The sequence below is a fragment of the Stegostoma tigrinum genome, chromosome 29 (genome assembly GCF_030684315.1).
Source record: "Stegostoma tigrinum isolate sSteTig4 chromosome 29, sSteTig4.hap1, whole genome shotgun sequence".
NCBI lineage: Eukaryota > Metazoa > Chordata > Chondrichthyes > Orectolobiformes > Stegostomatidae > Stegostoma > Stegostoma tigrinum.
Genome location: NC_081382.1, coordinates 30,436,293 through 30,459,277, shown reverse-complemented (window position 1 = coordinate 30,459,277; position 22,985 = coordinate 30,436,293). Strand labels below are relative to the sequence as shown.

The 22,985-nt window shown below is 41.0% G+C and overlaps 1 protein-coding gene across 1 annotated transcript in view; it reads right to left on the bottom strand.

Annotated features, from left to right (window-relative positions):
* ttll11 (tubulin tyrosine ligase-like family, member 11) overlaps positions 1-22,985 on the bottom strand; it is a 165,821-nt gene that overhangs the window by 94,039 nt on the left and 48,797 nt on the right. Inside the window, exon 5 of the mRNA XM_059638280.1 lies at positions 466-1,041. Within this exon, the coding sequence (XP_059494263.1) occupies positions 466-1,041 (576 nt within the window). The remainder of the gene's footprint in view (positions 1-465; positions 1,042-22,985) is intronic.

Here is a 22,985-nt window from a genome sequence, read left to right as displayed (position 1 = left end):
TAACTAATCATGACTAGTAAACTTTAGATTGGTTCTGTAAATGACCTGAGTCTTACAAGTCCACCTTAAAATCATAATATCACAGTCAGTATTGGATAACTCTAGCACATACACACTTAGCAATTGGCTTCAGAACAAGAGCATAGTTTCATAACTAAGTAATGCTGTGGGAAATATGACGTAGGCTTGGGTTGTTTCCTCAGAGAAAACAGTAAATCCTTGGCTGATGTTTGACACCTTCCAGCAGTCTACTTCAAAAGGAGCTTTATAAACAATGACATTTGTTGCCTTGAAATCAGAAAGCCTGAAGAGGTCAGTGAATGCTGGGAACAGGATTGTAAAACTTGAATGACCAAGCAATGCAAAGAAAGTCAATGGTTTAAGCATAAAACTTGTAACACTGAGATTCACAAACCTGATTGCTGCAGTATTACAAAGAACAGTACAACAACAAAATATACTGACCTGAAAGCATGTCGGTCCAGGCTTTCCTGGAGGAATATACGTTTGATGATAAACTTTTAATTCAGGAACCAACGCAATAATAGCCCTAATTACTAACGTGATAATATCTGACCACATTTTCTTCACATCATAGCCTCGCATAGAAAGCTTGGTGACAATACTTGAAAATGTCCTTTTGCTTCCTGTGTTTACGCTGTCAGAATGAATGAAATTTCCACTATGGACATTCAGAGAGTAGTTTGTCAAGTGCATAAATACACGATGAAAATTTTTACTGTTAGGCTCTTGATACGGTTCTGTACAGAATCTAGACAGACCATCTTTGGCTATGTAGATCTCCAATGGGTCTAGTGATTTGAGCAAGACATACAATCGAATGTCAAATTTCAATTTGTCAATCAGTAACGGCTTGCTGATATATTCCTGGACCACAGCTGGCTTGCTGCGGAGGTTGGCCAACATTCGGACATCATTAGAATCTTTAATGAGGTAGATTCCATCACCTTGGGATCCTCCATCTGGCTTTACAATAAAAGTAGGCTTCCAAGATGAATCATTTTCTTTCGACACACGCACCTACATGCAAACACAAAATTAATATTAAATTGTTTATTTAGCAATAATGTATTTTCACTTACTCAGTAATAAGTAAAGACCATTACTTACTAATTTCTCCCATATCTGGAAGCTACTAAGCATTCACTGCTTTGATTTTTTTATATATACATGATGCGCTAAAATTATTCTTGCTACCATTTTCTGGAGAATTAAATAATTGAGCCAGTTATTGACTCCATCCTAAAAAGACAATGGATGTTTGCTCCAACACTTTTCAACATTTCAGTTAAGCTGCAACAACTCAGGAGTCAGCATTTCATCAACCAAAATCAGGAAGTCTAAGCTATATTTTCATTGACATAAAAACCTCCATTTCCTCTCCTGTTGCAGTATAGGCTTCTTACTGTATTGAAGCCTTTGACTATATTTTGCCACCATGCTCTTTTTCTCTGAAGCTCTCATTGTTATCTTTCTGACCACCACCCTTCATAAATTCCAAGATGTTTATAGAGCACATTTAACTTATTGAAACACCAAGGAGGACAATGAAACAAAAGGGTGAGCTTTGAATCTTATAAGATAATATAATGCTTTTTTGGGAAACTCTGAAGGACATCTCTCACAGAGGCGATAGGGAAATGGGACATGCAGCAAATTAAGATGGGCAAAGTCAGGAGTGAAATTAATTTGCACTTACAAGTGTGGAAATAGGCAGTCGTAATAATGGCATAAATGAAGTTGAAGTTATTCTTAAGATCAAATGCAACATCAAGTTTTCAAAATCCAAAACTCCATCCTGACATCTTGGCTTGCACAAAACCTTGTTCACCCATTACTCACATCTTTATTGATTTACATAGGTTTCAAATCATCCATTCATTAAATTTTGATATCCTCATCATCTATAAATCCCTACATATCCTAGCACCACTCTATTGCCAATCTCCTCAAACCTTATACCTCTTATCTTTTTTACTTCAGTCATTCCTGTACATCTTCATGTTCCAATCTCTGCTGTCCCACTACTTTAAACTTTACTGCCTTTCCTTTCTTCCCTTCATTGAATGCCATACAAATGTCATGGTTAACAGCACATTTATAGAAACATAGGAACAGGATAGGCCATTTGACCCTTCAAATCTGTTATGCCAATCACAGAGATCATGACTGACATGTGGCCTAACTTTGTATACCCACCTTTGACCATATCACTTAATACCTTTGCTTAACAAAAACATATCAATCTCCCTTAGATTTATTTGGTAACCGGAGTCCTCATATTCTGAAAAACTACATTTAATTCATCAGCATCAAGTACTTCATGGTTTTGACACAATTTTCATGTAAAATTTTGGCCTGGTAACCAATAGAAATTACTTTACTTAAAATGAAGTTCTTAATATTCCCATTTATGGTGGGGGCTGAGATAGAACAAAATTAATTTAAAAAGTAAACGTATATTTAAGAGTTAGACTAGAATTTAACATCAAATTCAAATGAAAATTAGAAACTGCACAAAAGGTCACAGAAAGTAGGAGAAAGAATGGCTAAGTCAATCTCAGTCAGTAATGGAGTAGAACAGGGTCACATGATAGCACCAATCCTCTTCAGCATGCTTTTTTTTGATGCTTTCCATAATGATGATATTGGTATCAAAATTAGGCATCACATTGACAGAAAACTGATCAATCTGAGACGACTGTAGGCAAAGACCAAAGTCTTCAAGGACATTTATTCCGATGTCCTGTTTATTGTTGAGTATGTACTAGCTTCCAGTTCAGAAACTGATATCCAATGCAGCACTGACTTGTTGTCCAATATATGTGACAGCTTCAGCTTATTGATCAGCAGGACAAAAATTCAAGTAACTTAGCATGTTGCTCCAGAAAATTCTAATCCCAAGCCCAAGACTAGATGTACTGTTAACCATGGCATGTGCAGAGGGAAAATTTAAAAAGGCAGTTCAACGGTCCCTGTCCATAAAATTTTCAAAGATGATCCTTTTGGCATGCCGGTACTTGCTGTTTGTTGATGTCTCTCTTCTCCAGGTACTTTCACCTGCTAGCAGGAGGCATTGAGCAACTGGTTCAGGACTTATAAAGTCTCGGACTTATTGGTGAAAAGCAACAACGTTGTGACTGATGACTGAAAATAAAGTGGCCTTCTTCATGCATTAGGTGACTATTTTACTGCAGCAACAAAGATAACACCTTTCTTTCAGGAAGTCCGAAGATTTCTGACCAATTTTTTTCACACACACAAACTGTGTAACTATCCGAGAGGAAACAACATGGTTGTAGGCAGGCAGAAAGTCTTTGTCACTAACAAGTGGTTATCACTCAGACTAACTGGCTATTTGTTGCTTTTAGTACACACTCTTTGGTGGTAGTTTATCTGCAACTAAACATCTCCAACTAGTTGAACAAACAACTGTGTAAACAGCACTTGACGTAGGTGCTGATAGTTTCCATAATCCTTGGTTTTTAAAGTAGGCCTTTTCCCATTTCATTCCATATTCAAAAATGCATGAAAATAAAAAGACACTTTACACCAGAACCTCTCAGCAGTGGATAAGTTCACTTACCTCAGTGGTACACTATCTCCAACTGTCTATATTGATGATGAGAACATGCAGGAATTGCCATATCAAATGTAGCCTTGGCAGACTTTGGACAGCAGTCTGCAAATAAACAGAAGTAATCTACCATTTGAATTAAAAGTCTATAAAGCAATATCCCTTCTCTCACTTCTCTGTGCATGCAAGGCCTGAAATGTGAATTGGTGTCATGTCATGATGCTCAAACATTTTCACTTGAGCCGCCACCGGAAGTTTCTGTAATTGGATGGCAAACCAAATTACTTTACACAGGCAAACACCTGAGCTGGTATGCAATGCATTTACATCATATCAAGACAGTAACAACTGCACTGGCTTGGTATGTAGCCATAATGCTTTACACTCCCTTTACAAAGCAAATCTTCTGCAGACAGCTTGAGTTTGATGCATGCACTTATGCTAGTTCAAAGAAAATGATACAAGGATACTACAAAGGCTTCACTTACGGTTTCAATATTGATAGAGAGTCCTGGGAGAAGCTTGCCTAGGATCGATGTACCTGTTGCAATTAACTAAAAAAACCATGCATTCTGGTTTGAAAGTAAGTGCAAATCAGAAGCAGAGAGAAACTGCAGAGATAGCAAATCTCAGCAACCTGTCTAAAGCCCAATCATCTAGAAAATCCTGCCCAATCTGCTGAACCTTCCAGTGTAGATTGGCCTTAACAGTCACCCATGTCCAAATGAGAACATTACCAATTCCTCCAGGGATAATGCAGTGAGTAGTTCACCTCTCAACTCACCAAAGCCTGTCCACCATCTACAATGCACAAGCCAACAGTGATGGAATACTCTGCACTTGCCTAAATGAATGAAGCTCCAACAACACTAAAGAAGCTTAATACGATCCAGGGGAAAGCAGTTTGCTTGATTAGGACCACATCCACAAGCATCCACACCCTCCACCACCAATATTAACAGCACCAGAGTGTACCATCTACAAGATGCTCTGGACTGCCGAAATGTATCAATGGTCCTTAGACAACATCTTCCAATCCATGATAACTCCCATCTGGAAAGACAAGGGCAGCAGATACAAGGGAACATCACCACCTGAAGTTCCCTTCCAAGCCACTCACCATCCTGACGTGAAAATATGTCACTGTTCCTTCAGGGTCATTGGGATAAAGATTATGGAAATCACTCTCGAATGGCATTGTGGATCCACCTGTAGCACATTGACTGCAGCAGTTTGAAAAGGTAGCTCATGACCAACTTCAAGAGCAACTAGGGATGAGCAAAAACTGCTGGTCCAGCCAGTGATGCTTTAGCCCCACGAGTGAATAAAATTGATAAACACTATCATCTTCACCTTACAGAAGAAAGAAAGATGATGAGGTTGTATGAACTGAAAATAAACAAAAGCTATATGGTAGAAACAAAAAAAAGCACATTGCAGCAACAGAAAAAAGTTGCAATAAAGATGTTACACGTTTATGACATTTTTTATGAGATATATAATTGTTATATCCCTGCAATTTTGGAAACTTGTCACCGAGAATTAAACTGATTTTTTATATGCATTATACTGCAAGAAAAATGGCAAGTTTTGCAATTTTAATTTTGTTTTGTATTTTTTTGAAAATAAATTGATGTTAAATTCCCATTTTTATTTCCAATGCAAAACTATTGATGCAGATCCTATACAAAAATATTGTTTTCTTTCTCTTTCCTTTCTGGCCTTTAGGAAATGAGTGCCTCATGCTTTTGATTTAAATACTGCTAGGCTTTCTGGTGTGATAAACTTTGAAATTTTTTTTTTAAATAGTGCATCAACAGGACATTTAACATAAATATTGTGAAAGGGAAGCTTAACACCTCAGCCTGATCCTATCTCCATCCAGTATTTTTAATACAATTTTAGTCAGGCGTTATAGGGCAGTAGGTGGGATCAGAAACTCTGGCCTTAAAAATAACAATGAATTATAGTACTACCTTGGTTGAAATTAGTTAATGTGAGTAGAAAAGATCAATAGCTATGATGAGCCAACAACTCTATCAATTGACTAACACGACAGCAGATGAGCTGCATGGTCCTTGGCCTTTTCTGGTCCTGTAAGTCTCAGTATCAATAAATTGCTATAAAATTCCTTTTGGGAAATAAATAATCATGTTTTCTTCAACATTTTATATTTTGAGGGTTAACGACCTTGTGAGAAATCAAAAATGGGAAATGAGGAAATGGCAGAGGCTTTAAAAGTGTTTTGCATCCATCTGAGTACAGGATGCAAACAGCATTCCAGGAATAGATGAAAAATCAAGAGGCAAAGGGAAAGGACAAACTAAAAACAATTATTATGCCAGAAAAATAGCAATAGGAAAACTTAAAACTGACAATTCCCTGAACTTAATGGCTTGCACCTAGAGTCTTAACAGAAGTGGTTACAAAGAAACTGGATGTGTTGGTTGAAATATACTAAAATTCCCTTGATTCTGTAAAGGTCCAGTGGATTGGAAAATCAGGAATGTAATAGCACTGCTCAGAGGAAGGAGAAAAAATGGCAGGAAATTATAGACTAGTTAAGTTGATATATGTCATTGTGAAAATGCTAGAATTCATCACCAAAAAGAGGTAGAAACTGGACAATTAAAAAATCGTAATACACTTACAGCAGGTTGAAATGGTTTTGTGAAAGGGAAATAGTGTGGGGTAAATTAATTACAGTTGTTTGAGGCGAGTTGTGAGGATGATGTAGAGAAGCTTCACTGTGATATAGACAATTTGAGTGAGTGTGCAAATGCATGGCAGATGAAGTATCTTATGGATACATATGAGGCATATCAGTTTGGTAGCCAAACCAGAAAGGCAGATTATCTGAATAGTGATAGATTGGGACTGTGTGCGTGTGTGTGTGTGAGAGCACGAGATTGGAGGGGGGGGCGGGGTGTGCACCAGTGTTTGAAAGCAAGCATACAGGTGCAACAGTTAGTGAAGATGGCTTTTATAGTGTTAAGATTTGAGTATAGGAGCAGGGATAAATTGTTGCAATTGTACTTGGCCTTGGTGAGACAACACCTGGAGTTTTGTGTGCTTGTTTGAGGAAGGACATTCTGGTTATGGAGAGAATGCAACAAAGATTTACTAGACTGATTCCTAGGATATCAGGGCTAATGTATGAAGACAGACTGGATCAATTTGGAATATATACACTTGAGTTTACAAGAATGAGGGAAGAAATCTCGTACAAACCTACAGAATTCTAACAGGAATCTACAGGGTAAATGCAGGAAGGATGTTTCCAACATCCAAGGAATCCAAGTATAAAGGGGGAGGTCACTTAAGACTGAGATGAGGAGAAATTTCTTTAACCAGAGAAGCCTGTGGAAAGACTCCACCACAGAAAGCAGTTGACGCCAAAACATTTCCAAGGAGGAATTCAATACAGTTCTTAGGGCTAACGGGATCAAAGGCTATGAAGAGATAGAACATAGAACATAGAACAGTACAGCACAGAACAGGCCCTTCAGCCCACAATGTTGTGCCGACCATTGATCCTCATGTATGCACCCTCAAATTTCTGTGACCATATGCATGTCCAGCAGTCTCTTAAATGACCCCAATGACCTTGCTTCCACAACTGCTGCTGGCAACGCATTCCATGCTCTCACAACTCTCTGCGTAAAGAACCTGCCTCTGACATCCCCTCTATACTTTCCACCAACCAGCTTAAAACTATGACCCCTCGTGCTAGCCATTTCTGCCCTGGGAAATAGTCTCTGGCTATCAACTCTATCCATGCCTCTCATTATCTTGTATACCTCAATTAGGTCACCTCTCCTCCTCCTTTTCTCCAATGAAAAGAGACCGAGCTCAGTCAACCTCTCTTCATAAGATAAGCCCTCCAGTCCAGGCAGCATCCTGGTAAACCTCCTCTGAACCCTCTCCAAAGCATCCACATCTTTCCTATAATAGGGCGCCCAGAACTGGACGCAGTATTCCAAGTGCGGTCTAACCAAAGTTTTATAGAGCTGCAACAAGATCTCACGACTCTTAAACTCAATCCCCCTGTTAATGAAAGCCAAAACACCATATGCTTTCTTAACAACCCTGTCCACTTGGGTGGCCATTTTAAGGGATCTATGTATCTGCACACCAAGATCCCTCTGTTCCTCCACGCTGCCAAGAATCCTATCCTTAATTCTGTACTCAGCTTTCAAATTCGACCTTCCAAAATGCATCACCTCGCATTTATCCAGGTTGAACTCCATCTGCCACCTCTCAGCCCATCTCTGCATCCTGTCAATGTCCCGCTGCAGCCTACAACAGCCCTCTACACTGTCAACGACACCTCCGACCTTTGTGTCGTCTGCAAACTTGCTGACCCATCCTTCAATTCCCTCGTCCAAGTCATTAATAAAAATTACAAACAGTAGAGGCCCAAGGACAGAGCCCTGTGGAACCCCACTCACCACTGACTTCCAGGCAGAATATTTTCCTTCTACTACCACTCGCTGTCTTCTGTTGGCCAGCCAATTCTGTATCCAAGCAGCTAAGTTCCCCTGTATCCCATTCCTCCTGACCTTCTGAATGAGCCTTCCATGGGGAACCTTATCAAATGCCTTACTGAAGTACTGAGTTGGATGATCAGACATCATCACATTGGATGGTGGTGCAGGCTTGAGGGACTGAATGGCCTATTCCTGCTTTTATTTTCTGTGTAACAAACACAGTGGATAAGCGAGACACCGGCAAATGTAGTACATCTGGGTTTCCAAAAGGTATTTGATAAGGTGGTTCATAAAAGGTTACATCAGTAAAATAAGTGCTTGTGGTGTTCAGATGATACATTACACCTTGACAGGGGTTTAGCTAGTTAATCAACAGGAAACAGAACTGAGAATAATAGATTAAATTTCAGCATGGCAAACTGTACTCATCAACAGCCACAGGGATCAGTGCTGGAGTCTCAACTATTTGTAATCTATATTAATGATTTAGGCAAAATGGCCAACTATACTGTCAGCAAATTTGTGACAATGTGAAGATAGGTAGGAAAATAAGTTGTTGGGAGGATAGAAAAATGCCTGTACAGGGATATAAATAGGTTTAGTGGATAGACAAAGGGTTAGAAGATGGGGAATAATGAGAAAATGAAAGGCTATCCACTTTGACGGGAAGAATATATTTTTTTTTAAAAATGAACACAGACTACAGAATGCAATAAAGGGACTTGGGAGTTCTTGTAGGAATCAAAGTCAGCATGTAAGGCCACCAAATAATTTGGAAGGCAGACACAATATTGGCCTTTATTGCAAGGGGGAAGGTTTTTAAAAGCAAAGAAGCCTTGTTATCTTTGTACAGGGATTTGGTGAGATGACTCCTTGAGAAACTAATGTATAGCTCTGGTCACCTTACATAAGGATGGACACGTTTGCATTGTAGGTTGTTCAGATAAGATTCACTCAGCACTTCCATAGATAAGGGTTTGCCTTATGAAACAAGATTGCGCGGTGGTCCTGTAGTCATACGGAATTCAGAAGAATGAGATGGACAGATTTTCACTGATAAGGGAGCCAATGGTTATGAGACAAGCAGGAAAAGTACAGGCAAGGCCATAATCAGATCAGCCATGATCTTATCGAAAGGCTGACTAACTGCAAAAGCCAAATGGCCTGCTCCCATTTCTTCTGTTCTTATGTTTAACTCTTAAGATGGAGTCTCTTTTAATAAATGTAATAATCTTCATTAATAATTGCATCCTGATGAATTAATGCCGAATCATTCATTCTCTATGTTTAATTAATTATCTACCAAAGTGTACATAGCGGTTCAACTACAACCTGTTCAATTATTTTTATCTACTGAGTTCAAGTGTAATCTTTCCAGTTTGCCAGGCAAACATAGCCAGTAGGTCCCACAAGTACTAATTGTATGAATGCAGGACATCTGCTTTTGATGGTGTTTGTTCAGAAATAACAGTTGGCCAGTACACCAGGCATACTCCACATCCATGTTTTAATTGCTCCATCATTGAATGTCTACATTTAAGATGCTGCATTTTAACATCTCATCCCCATGATGACATTTCCAAAGCAGTTACTCCCTTTGTATTGTAAGATGACACTTTGCTACATTACACATACTAATCTTGATGGGGCTTGAATATATGAACTGACTCAAATAAAAATGCTACCATTGAGCAGTGGCATCACAACAGTCACTGTATTCACACAAGCATCTCTCAATTTTGACAGACATATTTTGTGAAGCATCTGCAGCTCCTATTTCAGGTAGGGGAACGCTGTTGCAAGAATCGGTGTCAGATTATGTCACTCAACCTCTTGACACCTTGGAACTGTATCTCAGCAATGTCAGCGGTGATGTCCAAAAAAAAAACACAAGAATAGAGTTGTTTTAATTTTTTAAACTGTTTCTTTATATGCTAGGCATTCTTCCTTATCATTCTGTATTAAAAGATACATTTAGATTCAATTTTCTGTCATTAAATAATCTTGTATATATTTATAAAAAATTATTCAAATATCTAATGAATAGAAAATTATTTCCTAATAAACAACATGACTAGGGATATTCAAGTTCAAATTTTGACACTCAGGCATAAGAATTATTAATAAAATTGCAACAAACATTGTCTGCAAGAGCATCCACATTCTGTGCCTAATTAATGACAGCTCTAATATATTAATGATACAGCCCTCAAGCTATATTGAGACAGAAAATGAAGCAAATCCCAAAGGTGGTCATGGCCGAACTACAATTTCAATCTGTTGTTCTAGGCAGGATATTACTCTGTTTTAGCAAAGTTCCCGAGACTTCCAAGCTTTGAGACAGGTCACTCACGTGTCCACTGTAAGTATCATGCAGTCTTGCTACTTGCATACATTATTAGAAAATGAGACGGGTGCAAAATTTTCTGTACACCACTCCCAAACAAACTACTACCACTGAGTGTCTTCTAGTTCAGTTTCCACATTCTTCCCAAGCTGGGTGACCTCCTGTTGGACTCTGCTTGTATATCATGTACACCATTCCATGCGTCAATTTGGAAATGTTACGTGGCTACAGCACCTAGCATTAATAAAATATTTCTCTTGGCATTAAAATCTTTAGCAGAATTTATTTTAAATGAATAATGCCTCCAAATCAGCCACAGTACCAGAACAATGTCATTTCCTCCAAAGACAAAAAAAATTGGGAACAGAAAAATCCTCTGAGCTACAGACAGCAAAATTATTTTCAGACCAAATGACACCAACTGTCACAGAAGACTTAGATTCAGCCACATAAGCCAGTCAAGAATTTAGAAAATAAGTTCTGCACCCTTATAAATTTTGTGTCCTGTGTAAGTGCCAGCATAGGTAACCTTGTAGATCATTGGTTTCTTTTATATCCCAGGCATTATTGCACATACCTGTTAATCATAAGTTTGAAAATGTCCTCAAACCTTATTGTCTTGTTCAGGAAAGTTGACGGCTTTTATTTACTTAGTTCTGCCATCGGTTAAATAGAAAAATGCCATGAAGTCAATGGCATTCAACAACTTCCTAATGATCCTTCAAACATCTCCTGCACCTATTACAGAGAATACTCAATGAGACTTTAAAAAAGTAATGATTTTTTTCCATGCTTTCTAGGTCAAACATGCTATCCTTTTTTTGCAGACTTGAATTTAAAAGCCATACACCAGAAATTCTGTATTTTCTCCATAGTACCCATGTTTGCAACTCAGTTAAATATTACACATGCCTCAGGTATGGCACAATAATGCAGTACAACATATGCACAAGCATATAACCTTATGGATAATTCTTTTGTCAGCACTTGTTAGCATCTGTGATGACAGCAAGCTCCACATTGGATAGCAGTCCAACTCGAATTACCGGTTGCACCATGACCAGTAATGTGGGAAGTAATTCTAATCCAGGGAAGAGTATCCACCTCTGTACGCCAGTCCCAAACAAACTACTACCACTGAGTGTCTTCCAGTTCAGCTTCCACATTCTCCCCAGGCTGGTTGACCTCCTATTGGACTCTGCTTCATTAATTCTGCTTCAGTGCCTGGGCCTCTCTCCACCTTCCAGAGATATTCCAGCAGTTTTGCCATTTGCTTTCTCTCAGGATGCAATTACTTCAGCACATCTTAAGTTTGATTATCAGTTATATTCCTCACCCCTGTGGGGAGGGCACATGTTAGTCATCACCAAACCCCGATTCATGTATGGAACTGGAGGTGGAAGCAGAAACTCTAATTATTCACTGGGGCAGTAGATATTACCTATGTGGGGAGCAGGGTGGGTAGTGAGGACTGCTGGGGTTTCGCAGTATTCCCTTTTGGGTTGATTTGTGATGGCGACTGGAAATTTTAAGGTACAGTTTAGGGTAGTACTAAAACAATGTGCACTTCTCAACCATATCTCTACAGATTCTGGATAGATAATTTCCATTGCCAAGCAGTAATCCATGAATTTTAATGTTGGAATGTCCTTTATTGCTATCTCCCATGATCTCTGTGTTCTTAAATGTTCTGCTATCATGTTTGTTCACATTGAAATTAAATGTGAACAAAATTCCATTTGTTGGCTTCTAAATTATGTAAAGCAAAGCAGCTAATTTGGTGTAATGCATTAATAAATGCTGACTGACTCTAGGTATTTATTCTCACAATTCACAATTGAGGATTACAATTAAATCAGTGGATCTGTTGAGTCTCACAGCTTGTCCATGTGCACTGAAGATCTTTAGCAGCTTTTTTTATTCAGGCTTCAAATCTGAACAAATTACCTAAAATATGAGTCTGCATTCAATATTCACATTGATAAGACAATTTGACAACAAATAACTTGATTAATACTTAGTTCAACAAATAATTGCATACAGCTATAATAGGGGTTATACAATTTAACATACAGTAGATGCTATGGATGTTAATTTTATATATGGCAGCTTTAAGTGTAAAGGAAAGTTTAATTTCAGGCACTGCTGTTCTCCAACACCAACTGCTCTGAACTACTACTAGAGCGTACGAGTTTGTTTTTGTTGACATTTAACACTTCAAGCTTCTGATCAAAGTGGCATCACATGAGTTCTCATAGGAAAGCCTTGTTGGATCCCTGGTTGCCAGACATATCAGTGGTATTGCAGTTTTTTTTGTGCTCTAAATAGAGAACACAGTGTCACTGGTTAGTCCTTATTTCCTTTGTCTTGCCATACTTCTTGACCAGTGTTTAGTGTTTCCGCCGGCCTTTCTTTCCATACCCACGTATACAAGTGTCATTAATTAGTGGGACCCTATAAAGATCCTTGCCAGCAAAGTGGTAAGCTGGCTTTGTAACTGAACTTGACTATTCCTTAAATCCCCTTGTATGACTGTAATCAGGATAACGATTGAGGAATATTAGCTTTGACTGCTGCTGCCCCTAAAATGTCCCAAATTATCTGTTCATGTTAGATATGACTCCCCTGAGGTAATGTATATTCTCATCTACTTAAAGTAATTGTGTAATCATGCGTGCCTCCAAAATGTAAACCTACATTTTGTAAAAATGTACATTTTCTAAAAAAGTCAGTGTATAAGCTGATTTGGTTTTCTGCACCTTAGGGTTTTTAAAAAAATTTGTATGATCTGACTTAATGTAGTTTTTAAAAGCATTTATCGCGGACACAGTAATGCTCAGGGTAATCAGTACTTTTTTAAAAAATGCATATTGTTTGGTCACAAACAGTGCAATCATTTCATATCAGCAGTCTTTGGGGTTCTCAGGAGTCCCTGGCTTACTATGTTCCTGGGAGTTGACCAGATTTAAATGGTTCCTTAACTTTTGTGTGAAACTTGGAATTTAAAACTAAATAGAGCATCATCTGTGGCAAAAGAGATACTAAGAACTGCTGATGCTGGAGTCAGGAGATAACACAGTGTAGAGCTGGAGGAACACAGCAGGCCAGGCAGATCAGAGGAGCAGGAAAGCTGATGTCTCGGGTTGGGACCCTTCTTTCTGTAGAAGGGTCCCAACCCAAAATGTCAGCTTTCCTGCTCCCTGATGCTGCCTGGCCTGCTATGTTCCTCCAGCTCCACACGGTGTTATCTCTTCATCTGTAGCAATATGTTTTAGCTTTGAAGTCATACTATCACTTGTCGCCAGTAACTTGAAGTTTTAAATCAAAGCAATTTTTCCTAGCTTAATTACAGGAGTTTAGGTTCATCATCAAATCTCTCCAAACTACAGTTTAATCTTTTCTTCGCAATTCAATTTACCCAAAATGTTTGTTTCTAAATCCTGTTTAGCCATATCCAGAAGTAAAATTAATTCTCCTTTGTATTTTGAGAACTATAACAGGAACCAGAACCCTCAAATCCTCTTAAACTTTGCAGCATGTTTTTAAATCCAAGATCCATCCAATCCAATGCAGAATTCATTATAATTACTACAACTGTTTGATTAAAAATACATGTCCATTTTAATATAAATCATATTTCCAACTTGCTGAAATAACTCCACAGAGGCCAGTATCCAGTCATCAACTCACCTCTTATTTACATGTGGAGGATCCTTGACTCTGAGTCAGCTCTCAGAGTGAACAGAATCTCTCACACTCCTGTCCTTATCTGTCAGCCAGGGTTCCCTGATTGGACCAGTTTAACAGCCCCAATCAGGGAATTCATCTTCTATGAGGTCCACTTGGCTGACCTTGTTACAGTCACTACACATGTCAACACCATGTATACAAAACAAACTCATTTACTTCATAGACAGAATAACATATTCTTAAGGGCAGGAAAACAGTGATAAATCAATTATAACATAAAACAGCAAACTCCTTTAAAACCACATGCTAAATAGATCACAAAGGGTTAAATAAATTTTCAGTGACATGGATACTGGGTACACACCGAAAAAGACTGTCCAGCCTCTCTCTGACTCCAGAACAGAACAAGGGGGTTTTAACAGAGCTACAGATTCAGCAGCAGCCTTTCATAGTAAGTCTTTTGCAAGTACAAGGAATTCTTTGATGTGTCCCATTTTCTGAGGCCCATAATCCATGATATCCAGACCCTTTTCTTTACTCAGATGCCTTGAGTCCCTCTCCTTTTCCTTAAATAGTACTAAAATATGTTTTCTGTCTCAATAACATCATGGATTGCCATACTTTGGTCAATCTGAAAAGTGATCACACAGCTCTTACCCTTGCGTCTGTTTCTGATCCCAAGATTAGTTTCTCCAGTTTCTCAGAAGTGAATGAGACAACAAATTTCTTTTCTAACATACACAAGTCCTGTCGTTCAGGCTTTTATTTTCCTTTTCTTTTCTCCCAGTTAGTTACAAAGCACAACAGATCATTCTTTTTCCACATAATTTGCCTTTGAAACTACCGATGGCTCTGTCAGATAATGATTAGTCTGTCCTGGTCACATACTAACTGAAAAACATAGTAATCAGCTTTACTATTCTTTATCTCTCTCTCTCTCTCTATCGCTCTGTTTTGCCATTCTTCTGGTTCAAACATCTTTCATGTGCCTCCTTCATTTACCTTCCATTCATGAGGGTACCAAATATGCCTTCAGAAACGCAACTTACCCAGGTAACTGACCTGTCCTGCCTTTCTGCACCATCCTTCCTCTCATTTGTCCCCTTCTTTTTATAATAGATTCTACCTTCTTAATTCAAAATGCAACTGGCTATACTTTTCCTCCTACTGCTCTTCATTAGCATGAAGCCAAAAGCAAGAATGTTTTTATTTGTCTGTGGCTACACGTGAACCCCTTCACCCACCCTTCTGCCCCAACAACAGGTTTGTCCATAGTCTGTACAACTTGGATCCAATCTGGATATTCCATCAGCACCACTTTTGAAGCAAACAACAATGTCAAGATTAAATGTGATCAGAGATAATGGGAACTGCAGATGCTGAAGAATCCGAGTTAACAAAGTGTGGAGCTGGATGAACACAGCAGGCCAAGCAGTATCTTAGGAGCACAAAAGCTGGCATTTGGGGCCTAGACCCTTCATCAGAAAAGGGGGATGGGGAGAGGATTCTGAAATAAATAGGAAGAGGGGGGAGACGGACCGAAGATGGATAGGGAAGAAGATAGGTGGAGAGGAGAGTATAGGTGGGGAGGTAGGGAGGGGATAGGTCAGTCCGGGGAGGACGGACAGGTCCTTCCAGAGAGACCACTCTCTTCGCGACTCCGTTGTCCGCTCCACACTCCCCTCCAACCTCACCACACACCTGACACTTTCCCACAGGAAGTGCTACACTTGCCCCCACACATCCTCCCTCACCCCCATCCCAGACTCCAAGATGACCTTCCACATCAAGCAAATGTTCACCTGCACATCTGCCAATGTGATATACTGCATTCGCTGTACCTGGTGTGGCTTCCTCTACATTGGGGAAACCAAGCCGAAGCTTGGGGACTGCTTTGCAGAACACCTACGCTCGGTTCGCAATAAACAACTACACCTCCCAGTCGCAAACCATTTCAACTCCCACTCCCATTCCTTAGATGACATGTCCATCCTGGGCCTCCTGCAGTGCCATTATGATGTCACCCGAAGGTTGCAGGCACAGCAACTCATATTAGACAATAGACAATAGGTGCTGGAGAAGGCCATTCGGCCCTTCGAGCCAGCACCACCATTCATTATGATCGTGGTTGATCATCCACAATCAGTATCCTGTTCCTGCCTTATCTCCATAACCCTTGATTCCACTACCTTTAAGAGCTCTATCCATCTCTTTCTTGAAAGTATCCAGAGACTTGGCCTCCACTGCCTTCTGGGACAGAGCATTCCATATATCCACCACTCTCTGGGTGAAGACGTTTTTCCTCAACTCTGTTCTAAATGGCCTAACCCTTATTTTTAAACTGTGTCCTCTGGTTCTGGACTCACCCATCAGCGGAAACATGCTTCCTGCCTCCAGAGTGTCCAATCTCTTAATAATCTTATACATCTCAGTCAGATCCCCTCTCATCCTTCTAAACTCAAGTGTATACAAGCCCAGTCACTCCAATCTTTCAACATATGATAGTTCTGCCATTCCAGGAATTGACCTTGTGAGCCTGCACTGCACTCCCTCAATGGCAACAATGTCCTTCCTCAAATTTGGAGACCAAAACTGTACACAATACTCCAGGTGCAGTCTCACCAGAGCCCTGTACAGCTGCAGAAGAACCTCTTTGCTCCTATACTCAATTCCACTTGTTATGAAGGCCAGCATGCTACTAGCTTTCTTCACTGCCTGCTGTACCTGCATGCTTGCTTTCATTGACTGATGTACAAGAACACCTAGATCTCGTTGTACTTCACCTTTACCTAACTTGATTCCATTGAGATAGTAATCTGCCTTCCTGTTCTTGCCACCAAAGTGGATAACCACACATTTATCCACATTAAACTGCATCTGCCATGCATCCGTCCACTCACCTAGCCTGTCCAAGTCACCCTGTTTTCTCATAACATCCTCCTCACATTTCACACTGCCACCCAGCTTTGTGTCATCAGCAAATTTGCTAATATTACTTTTAATGCCTTCGTCTATATCATTAATGTATATTGTAAACAGCTGCGGTCCGAGCACTGAACCTTGTGGTACCCCAATGGTCACCGCCTGCCATTCCAAAAGGGACCCGTTTATCACTACTCTTTGCTTCCTGTCAGCCAGCCAATTTTCAATCCAAATCAGTATTTTGTCCCCAATACCATGTACACTAATTTTGCTCACCAATCTCCTATGCGGGACTTTACCAAAGGCTTTCTGAAAGTCCAGGTACGTTACATCCACTGGTTCTCCCTTGTCCATCTTCATAGATACATCCTCAAAAAATTCCAGAAGATTAGTCAAGCATGATTTCCCCTTTGTAAATCCATGCTGAATCTGACCTATCCTGTAACGCTTGAGAACCCTGTAGCCCAATGGTATCAATGTGGATTTCAACAGCTTCAAAATCTCCCCTCCCCCTACTGCATCCCAAAACCAGCCCAGCTTGTCCCTGCCTCCCTAAACTGTTCTTCCTCTCACCTATCCCCTCCTCCCACTTCAAGCCACACCTCCATTTCCTACCTACTAACCTCATCCCGCCCCCTTGACCTGTCCGTCCTCTCTGGACTGACCTGTCCCCTCCCTACCTCCCCACCCATACTCTCCTCTCCACCTATCTTCTCCTCTATCCATCTTCAGTCCGCCTCCCCCTCTCTCCCTATTTATTTCAGAATCCTCTCCCCATCCCCCTTTTCTGATGAGATACATTTGGGTGAAACAAGAACAGATGGAGGACACAGTGAATATTTTTAGTTCAGAGAAGCTAGCTGAAAAACAGCAAAAAAATGAAAAAACTAAAGCAGTTGTACCAAAAGGCATAGTCTGACGAAGAATCCTAGTGTATTCCAGAATATTAATATCTTAAAAATGAAGTCTTGATGAGGAAATGGAGACCATCACATATTCAGGCAGACAAAGAATGGGCAGAAGTTCATTAAGTTGTATGACCGGTGGGTTATAAAAAGGGATTGTGGCAGCATGTGAATTACCAGTAGGAGGTCACTTGGGGGTAAAGGAAACTCAAGCCAACCCTGCTATGTTCATCCAGCTCCACAATTAGTTATCTCGGATTCTCCAGCATCTGCAGTTGCCATTATCTCTGATACAATTTTTTTGTTGGCCTGGATTGCGTAGATATTTGGCTGAATTTTGCCAGACATGTCATACGTGTTAGGTAATTGAAAAACCTCAGGCAGTGATAAAACCAGTACCAATAAAACCCATTCCTGCATTTGAGGAAGCTTTTACAACTGTCTTAATTGATTGTGCAGTACCCCTACCTGAAACAAAATTGGGAATCACTATTTGTTGACCATAATCAATGTGCCTACTAGCTTTTCACAAGCCCATTCCATTACGCAGAATCGTAGCCTAAAAGATTGTAAAGAGTTACTCAATATTTTACTAGATACAGACTACCCACAGAAATACAATAAGATCAAGTGTCAAATTTTACATCGGGGATAGTAAGAACAGCTGGGCTGGAGTCAGAGATAACACAGTGTGGAGCTGGAAGAACACAGCAGGCCAGGCAGCATCAGAGGAACAGGAAAGTTGACGTTTCAGGTCGGACCCTCCTTCAGAAATGGGGGAGGGAGAAGGGAGCTTTGAAATAAAGAGAGAGAGGAGGTGTGGAGCTGAGGAAGGTAGATGGGATGATGATAGGTGAATGCAAGTAGGCAGTGGTGGGGATTGGTCAGTGGGGTGCGATGAGTGGATAGGTGGGAGAGAAGATGGGAAGGTTGTGTCAAGTCTAGGAGGTGGGATGTGACGGTGTGCTGGTCATGGGATGAGGCTGGGGGTGGGCAGATTTGAATCTGGTAAAGTCTACGTTTAGGCCACTGGGTTGTAGGCTCCCAAGGCAGAATATGGAGCGCTGCTCCTTCAGTTTCTGGATGGCATCACTGTGACACTGGAGGAGGCCCAGGATGGACATAACACCCAGGAAGTGGGAGCGGCCATTGAAATGTTTTGCAACAGGGAGGTGTTATTGTTTGTCACGAACAAAATGCAGCTGCTCTACCAAGCGGTCTCCAAACCTCCACTTGGTCTCACCGATGTAGAGGAGGCCACATTGGGAGCAGTGGATACAACAAATGTTCACACATCTGTCCGATGTGAAAGGTTTGATTGGTGCCTGGGATGGAGGTGGGGGGGGGGGGTTGTCACAGGTGAATCTCTGTCTGATGTGAAAGGTTTGTTTGGTGCCTGGGATGGAGGTGAGGGGAGTGGTGTCAGGGCAGATGTAGCAATTCCTGCAGCTGCAGAGAAAGATGCCGGGTTTGGTGGGGCTGGTGGGGAGTATGGTATGGATGAGTGTGGAGCGGATGAGGGAGTTGCAGAGAAAGCAGTCCCCATGAAAGGCAGATAGGGGTGGGGATGGAAATATATCTTTGGCTGTGGGATCAGATTGTAGGTGGCAGAAGTGACAGAGAATGATATGTTGGATACGGAGGTTAGTAGGGTGTTATGTGAGGACGACAAGGATTCTGTCTTTGTTTTTGTTGTTGGACGGGGATGTGAGGGCAGAGGTGTGGGAAATCTAAGAGATGTGGTTGAGAGCAGTTCGACCACCACAGTGGGGAGGTTGTGGTCCTTGAAATAAGAGGACATCTCGGACGTTCAGGAGTGGAACGCACCATCCTGGGAGCAGACGCAGCGGAGGTGAAGGAATTGGGAGTAGGGGATCACATTCTTGCAGGAAGTTGGGTGAGAGGAGATGTAGTCTAGGTAACTGTGGGAGTTGGTGGGCTTGAAATAGATGTTTGTTTTGAGGTAGTCACCAGAGACAGAGACGGAGAGGTCCAGAAAAGAGAGAGGTATCAGAGATGGTCCAAGTGAACTTGAGGTTGGAGTGAAAGGTGTTGGTAAAGTTGATGAACTATTCAAGCTTCTCGTGGAAGTACCAGACAGCGCCGATATATACAATGACGTAGCAGAGGAGGAGGTGGGGGATAGTGCCATTGTAGCTGCGGAAGAGGGACTGTTCCAAGTATCCGAAGAGGCAGGCATTGCTTGGGCCTGTGTGGGTTCACATGGCCCCTTAGTCTGTAGGGAGTGGGAGGAGTTGAAGGACAAGTATTTAGGGTAAAGACTAGTTCAGTTAAGCGGATGACAGTATCGGTGGAGGGGGACTTGTTGGGCCTGCAGGAGAAGAAGAAGCAGAGGGCTTTTAGGCCAATTGCGATGGAAATGCAAGTGTACAGGGATTGGATATCCATCGTGAAGATGTTGTGCTGGGAGCCAGGGAATTGGAAATCTTGGAGGTGGTGGAGGGAATGGATGGTGTCTTGGATATAGGTGGAGAGTTCCTGGGTCAGAGGACAGAAAACAGAGTCAAGGTAAGCAGACATAAGTTCAATGGAACAGGAGCAGGCAAAGACAAAGACAATGGGTCGACCGGGATAGTCAGGTTTGTGGATTTTGGGAAGGAGATAGAAACGGGCGGTATGGAGTTGGGGAACGATGAAGTTGGAGGCTTAAGGTGGGAGATCACCTTAGGTGATGAGGTTATGGATGGTCTGGGAGATGATGTTTTGGTGGTCTGGGGTCTGATCATGGTTGAGGGGATGGTAGGAGATGGTGTCAGAGAGTTGGCGCCTGGCCTCGGCTATGTAAAGATCAGTGCGCCATACCCTAACCGTGCCCCCCCTTATCCATGGGTATGATAGTGGGGTTAGGGTTGGAGTGGAGGAGTAGAGGGCTGCACTTTCTGTGGGGGAGAGGTTGGAGTGAGTGAGGGAGTGGAGTGGTTGAGGCGAGCAATATCACGACAGCATTTGGAAATGAAGACATTGAAAGAGGGCAGGAGGCCTTAGGGTAGTGTCCAGGAGAATGGAGTGTGTTGGAGGCAGGAGAAGGGGTCTGCAGAGGGTGGATTAGACTCCTAGTTAAAGAAATAGGCATGGAGGCAGAGGCAACGGAAGAAGTGTTTGATGTCCAAGCATGAGTGGAATTCATTGATATGTGGGCAGTGAGGAATGAAGTTGAGTCCTTTACTGAGAAATGACTCTTGTCCTCAGTGACGGGGGAGATCTGGGGATATTGTGAAGCCCTGACAGGGCTGGGAGCTGGGGCTGGGTTGGAGCTGGGTATGGGGGCAGTGTCAGTGACATCACCAGCGATGTCAGTGGTAGGTGGGGATTTTACACCAAAGCTATTTGAGGATCTTATGCATAACTTAGGAATAAAGCAATTCAAATCCACTGCTAACATTCTGAATTGCAGAGGGTATTAGAATGGTGGCATCAAACTTTAAACACCACGTAGAGAGCTTACAGTCAAGGCAATTCAGAGGACTGGGATAAAGGAATTCCATTTGTACTGTTGCAATTAAATATGTACCAAATGAATCAACTAAATTCAGTCCATTTGAATTAGTTTTGGGGCATGGGGTAAGAGGGCCATTGAAACTAATTAAGGGGAAATTGGTGAGTCAGAGTTCAGAGACTACGTAATTGGACTATGTGTCAAATTTCAAGTAAAGAACACATATAGTGGGTGAGCTGGCTAGAATACAGCATGTGATGAAAAAGGAAGCAAGCAAATAATCAAAAATTCACAATTTTACTAGTGGGAATGAAGCGTTAGTGTTACTACCAGTGGTAGGTGACCCTATCGAGGCAAGATTCAGTGCACCTTATCAAATTAAAAGATAAATTATTTGATTGGAACACCAGAAAGAAATCTCAAAGAGTATATCATGTGAATATGCTCAAAAGGTATTTTGATAGGGAAGGAAAGCAAAAAGACATTGTTATTGGCCAAAACAGAATGAAGAACCAAAATCAGATGATTCTGAATTGGGCATTCCTCAAACAAAATTGGACATTGTGGAAGTTCTCAAAAATTTGGATAAACTATTGAATTATGTGGGAATATCGAAATGACCTAAAATAGTTATAAAAATCATGTGGGACATGTAATGACATGTGGGAATAAGCTGGGAAGTACTCACCTGATTACACATAGCGTAGATATGGCAAATGCTGTTCCAAGTAAGCAACATCCTTACAGACTTAACCCTCTAAAGTTGGCACAAGTTCAAAAAGAGATTGAAAGTATTTACAAATTCATGACCACTTCCAACAAGGGCAGTAGTTACGTAGGAACACCACCACCACCTGTAAGCTCCTGTCCAAGCCATCACCATACAGACTTGGAAATATATCGCTGCTCCTTCACTGTTGCTGGGTCAAAATCCTGGAAATTGCCTCTCTAAGGAGGCGCTGCGGTCAACCTACAGCACGTGGACTACTACAGTGGTTAAAGAAGGCAGCTCACCACCACTTTCTCAAGGCAACTATGGACAGGCAATAAATGTTGGTCAACACCCTCTGTCTCAGAGCCACACCCAAGTTCCACAAGTTAACAAAATAAAAGAAAGTCTAAACCTACTGTTCAATAGAACCTTCCAAGATGCTGTCCTTTTTTTGAACTGTCTGCTCCTTTTCTTTTTAACAAGCTTGTTCATGCAATTGCTTTGATCAGTTCAAGATACACATGATAAATAATGCATAAAAATCTTGCATCGCTCTTCAGACAGTTCAAAACTATTCATGGCTGTAACGTGATTAAAATGGACCTAACAATGGAATGTCTTGATGTGAATAACAATTTGTTCCCAGATCTCAAATGTCAACTCCACACACAAAAGAATCCCTTGAGGGTTGGGAGTTTATCCAACGAGTAGTTAAACCTAAGAATAGTAAATTCTGAGGTTCAATCTGAATTTAGGCTGTTGAAAATGCAGAAGTACAGAAATCAACTCTCATCTTGTTTCCAGTTCTAATCCAGCAATTACTTATGGAATAGTGTAAGTTTGGACATTAGTTGGAAGGTCCTG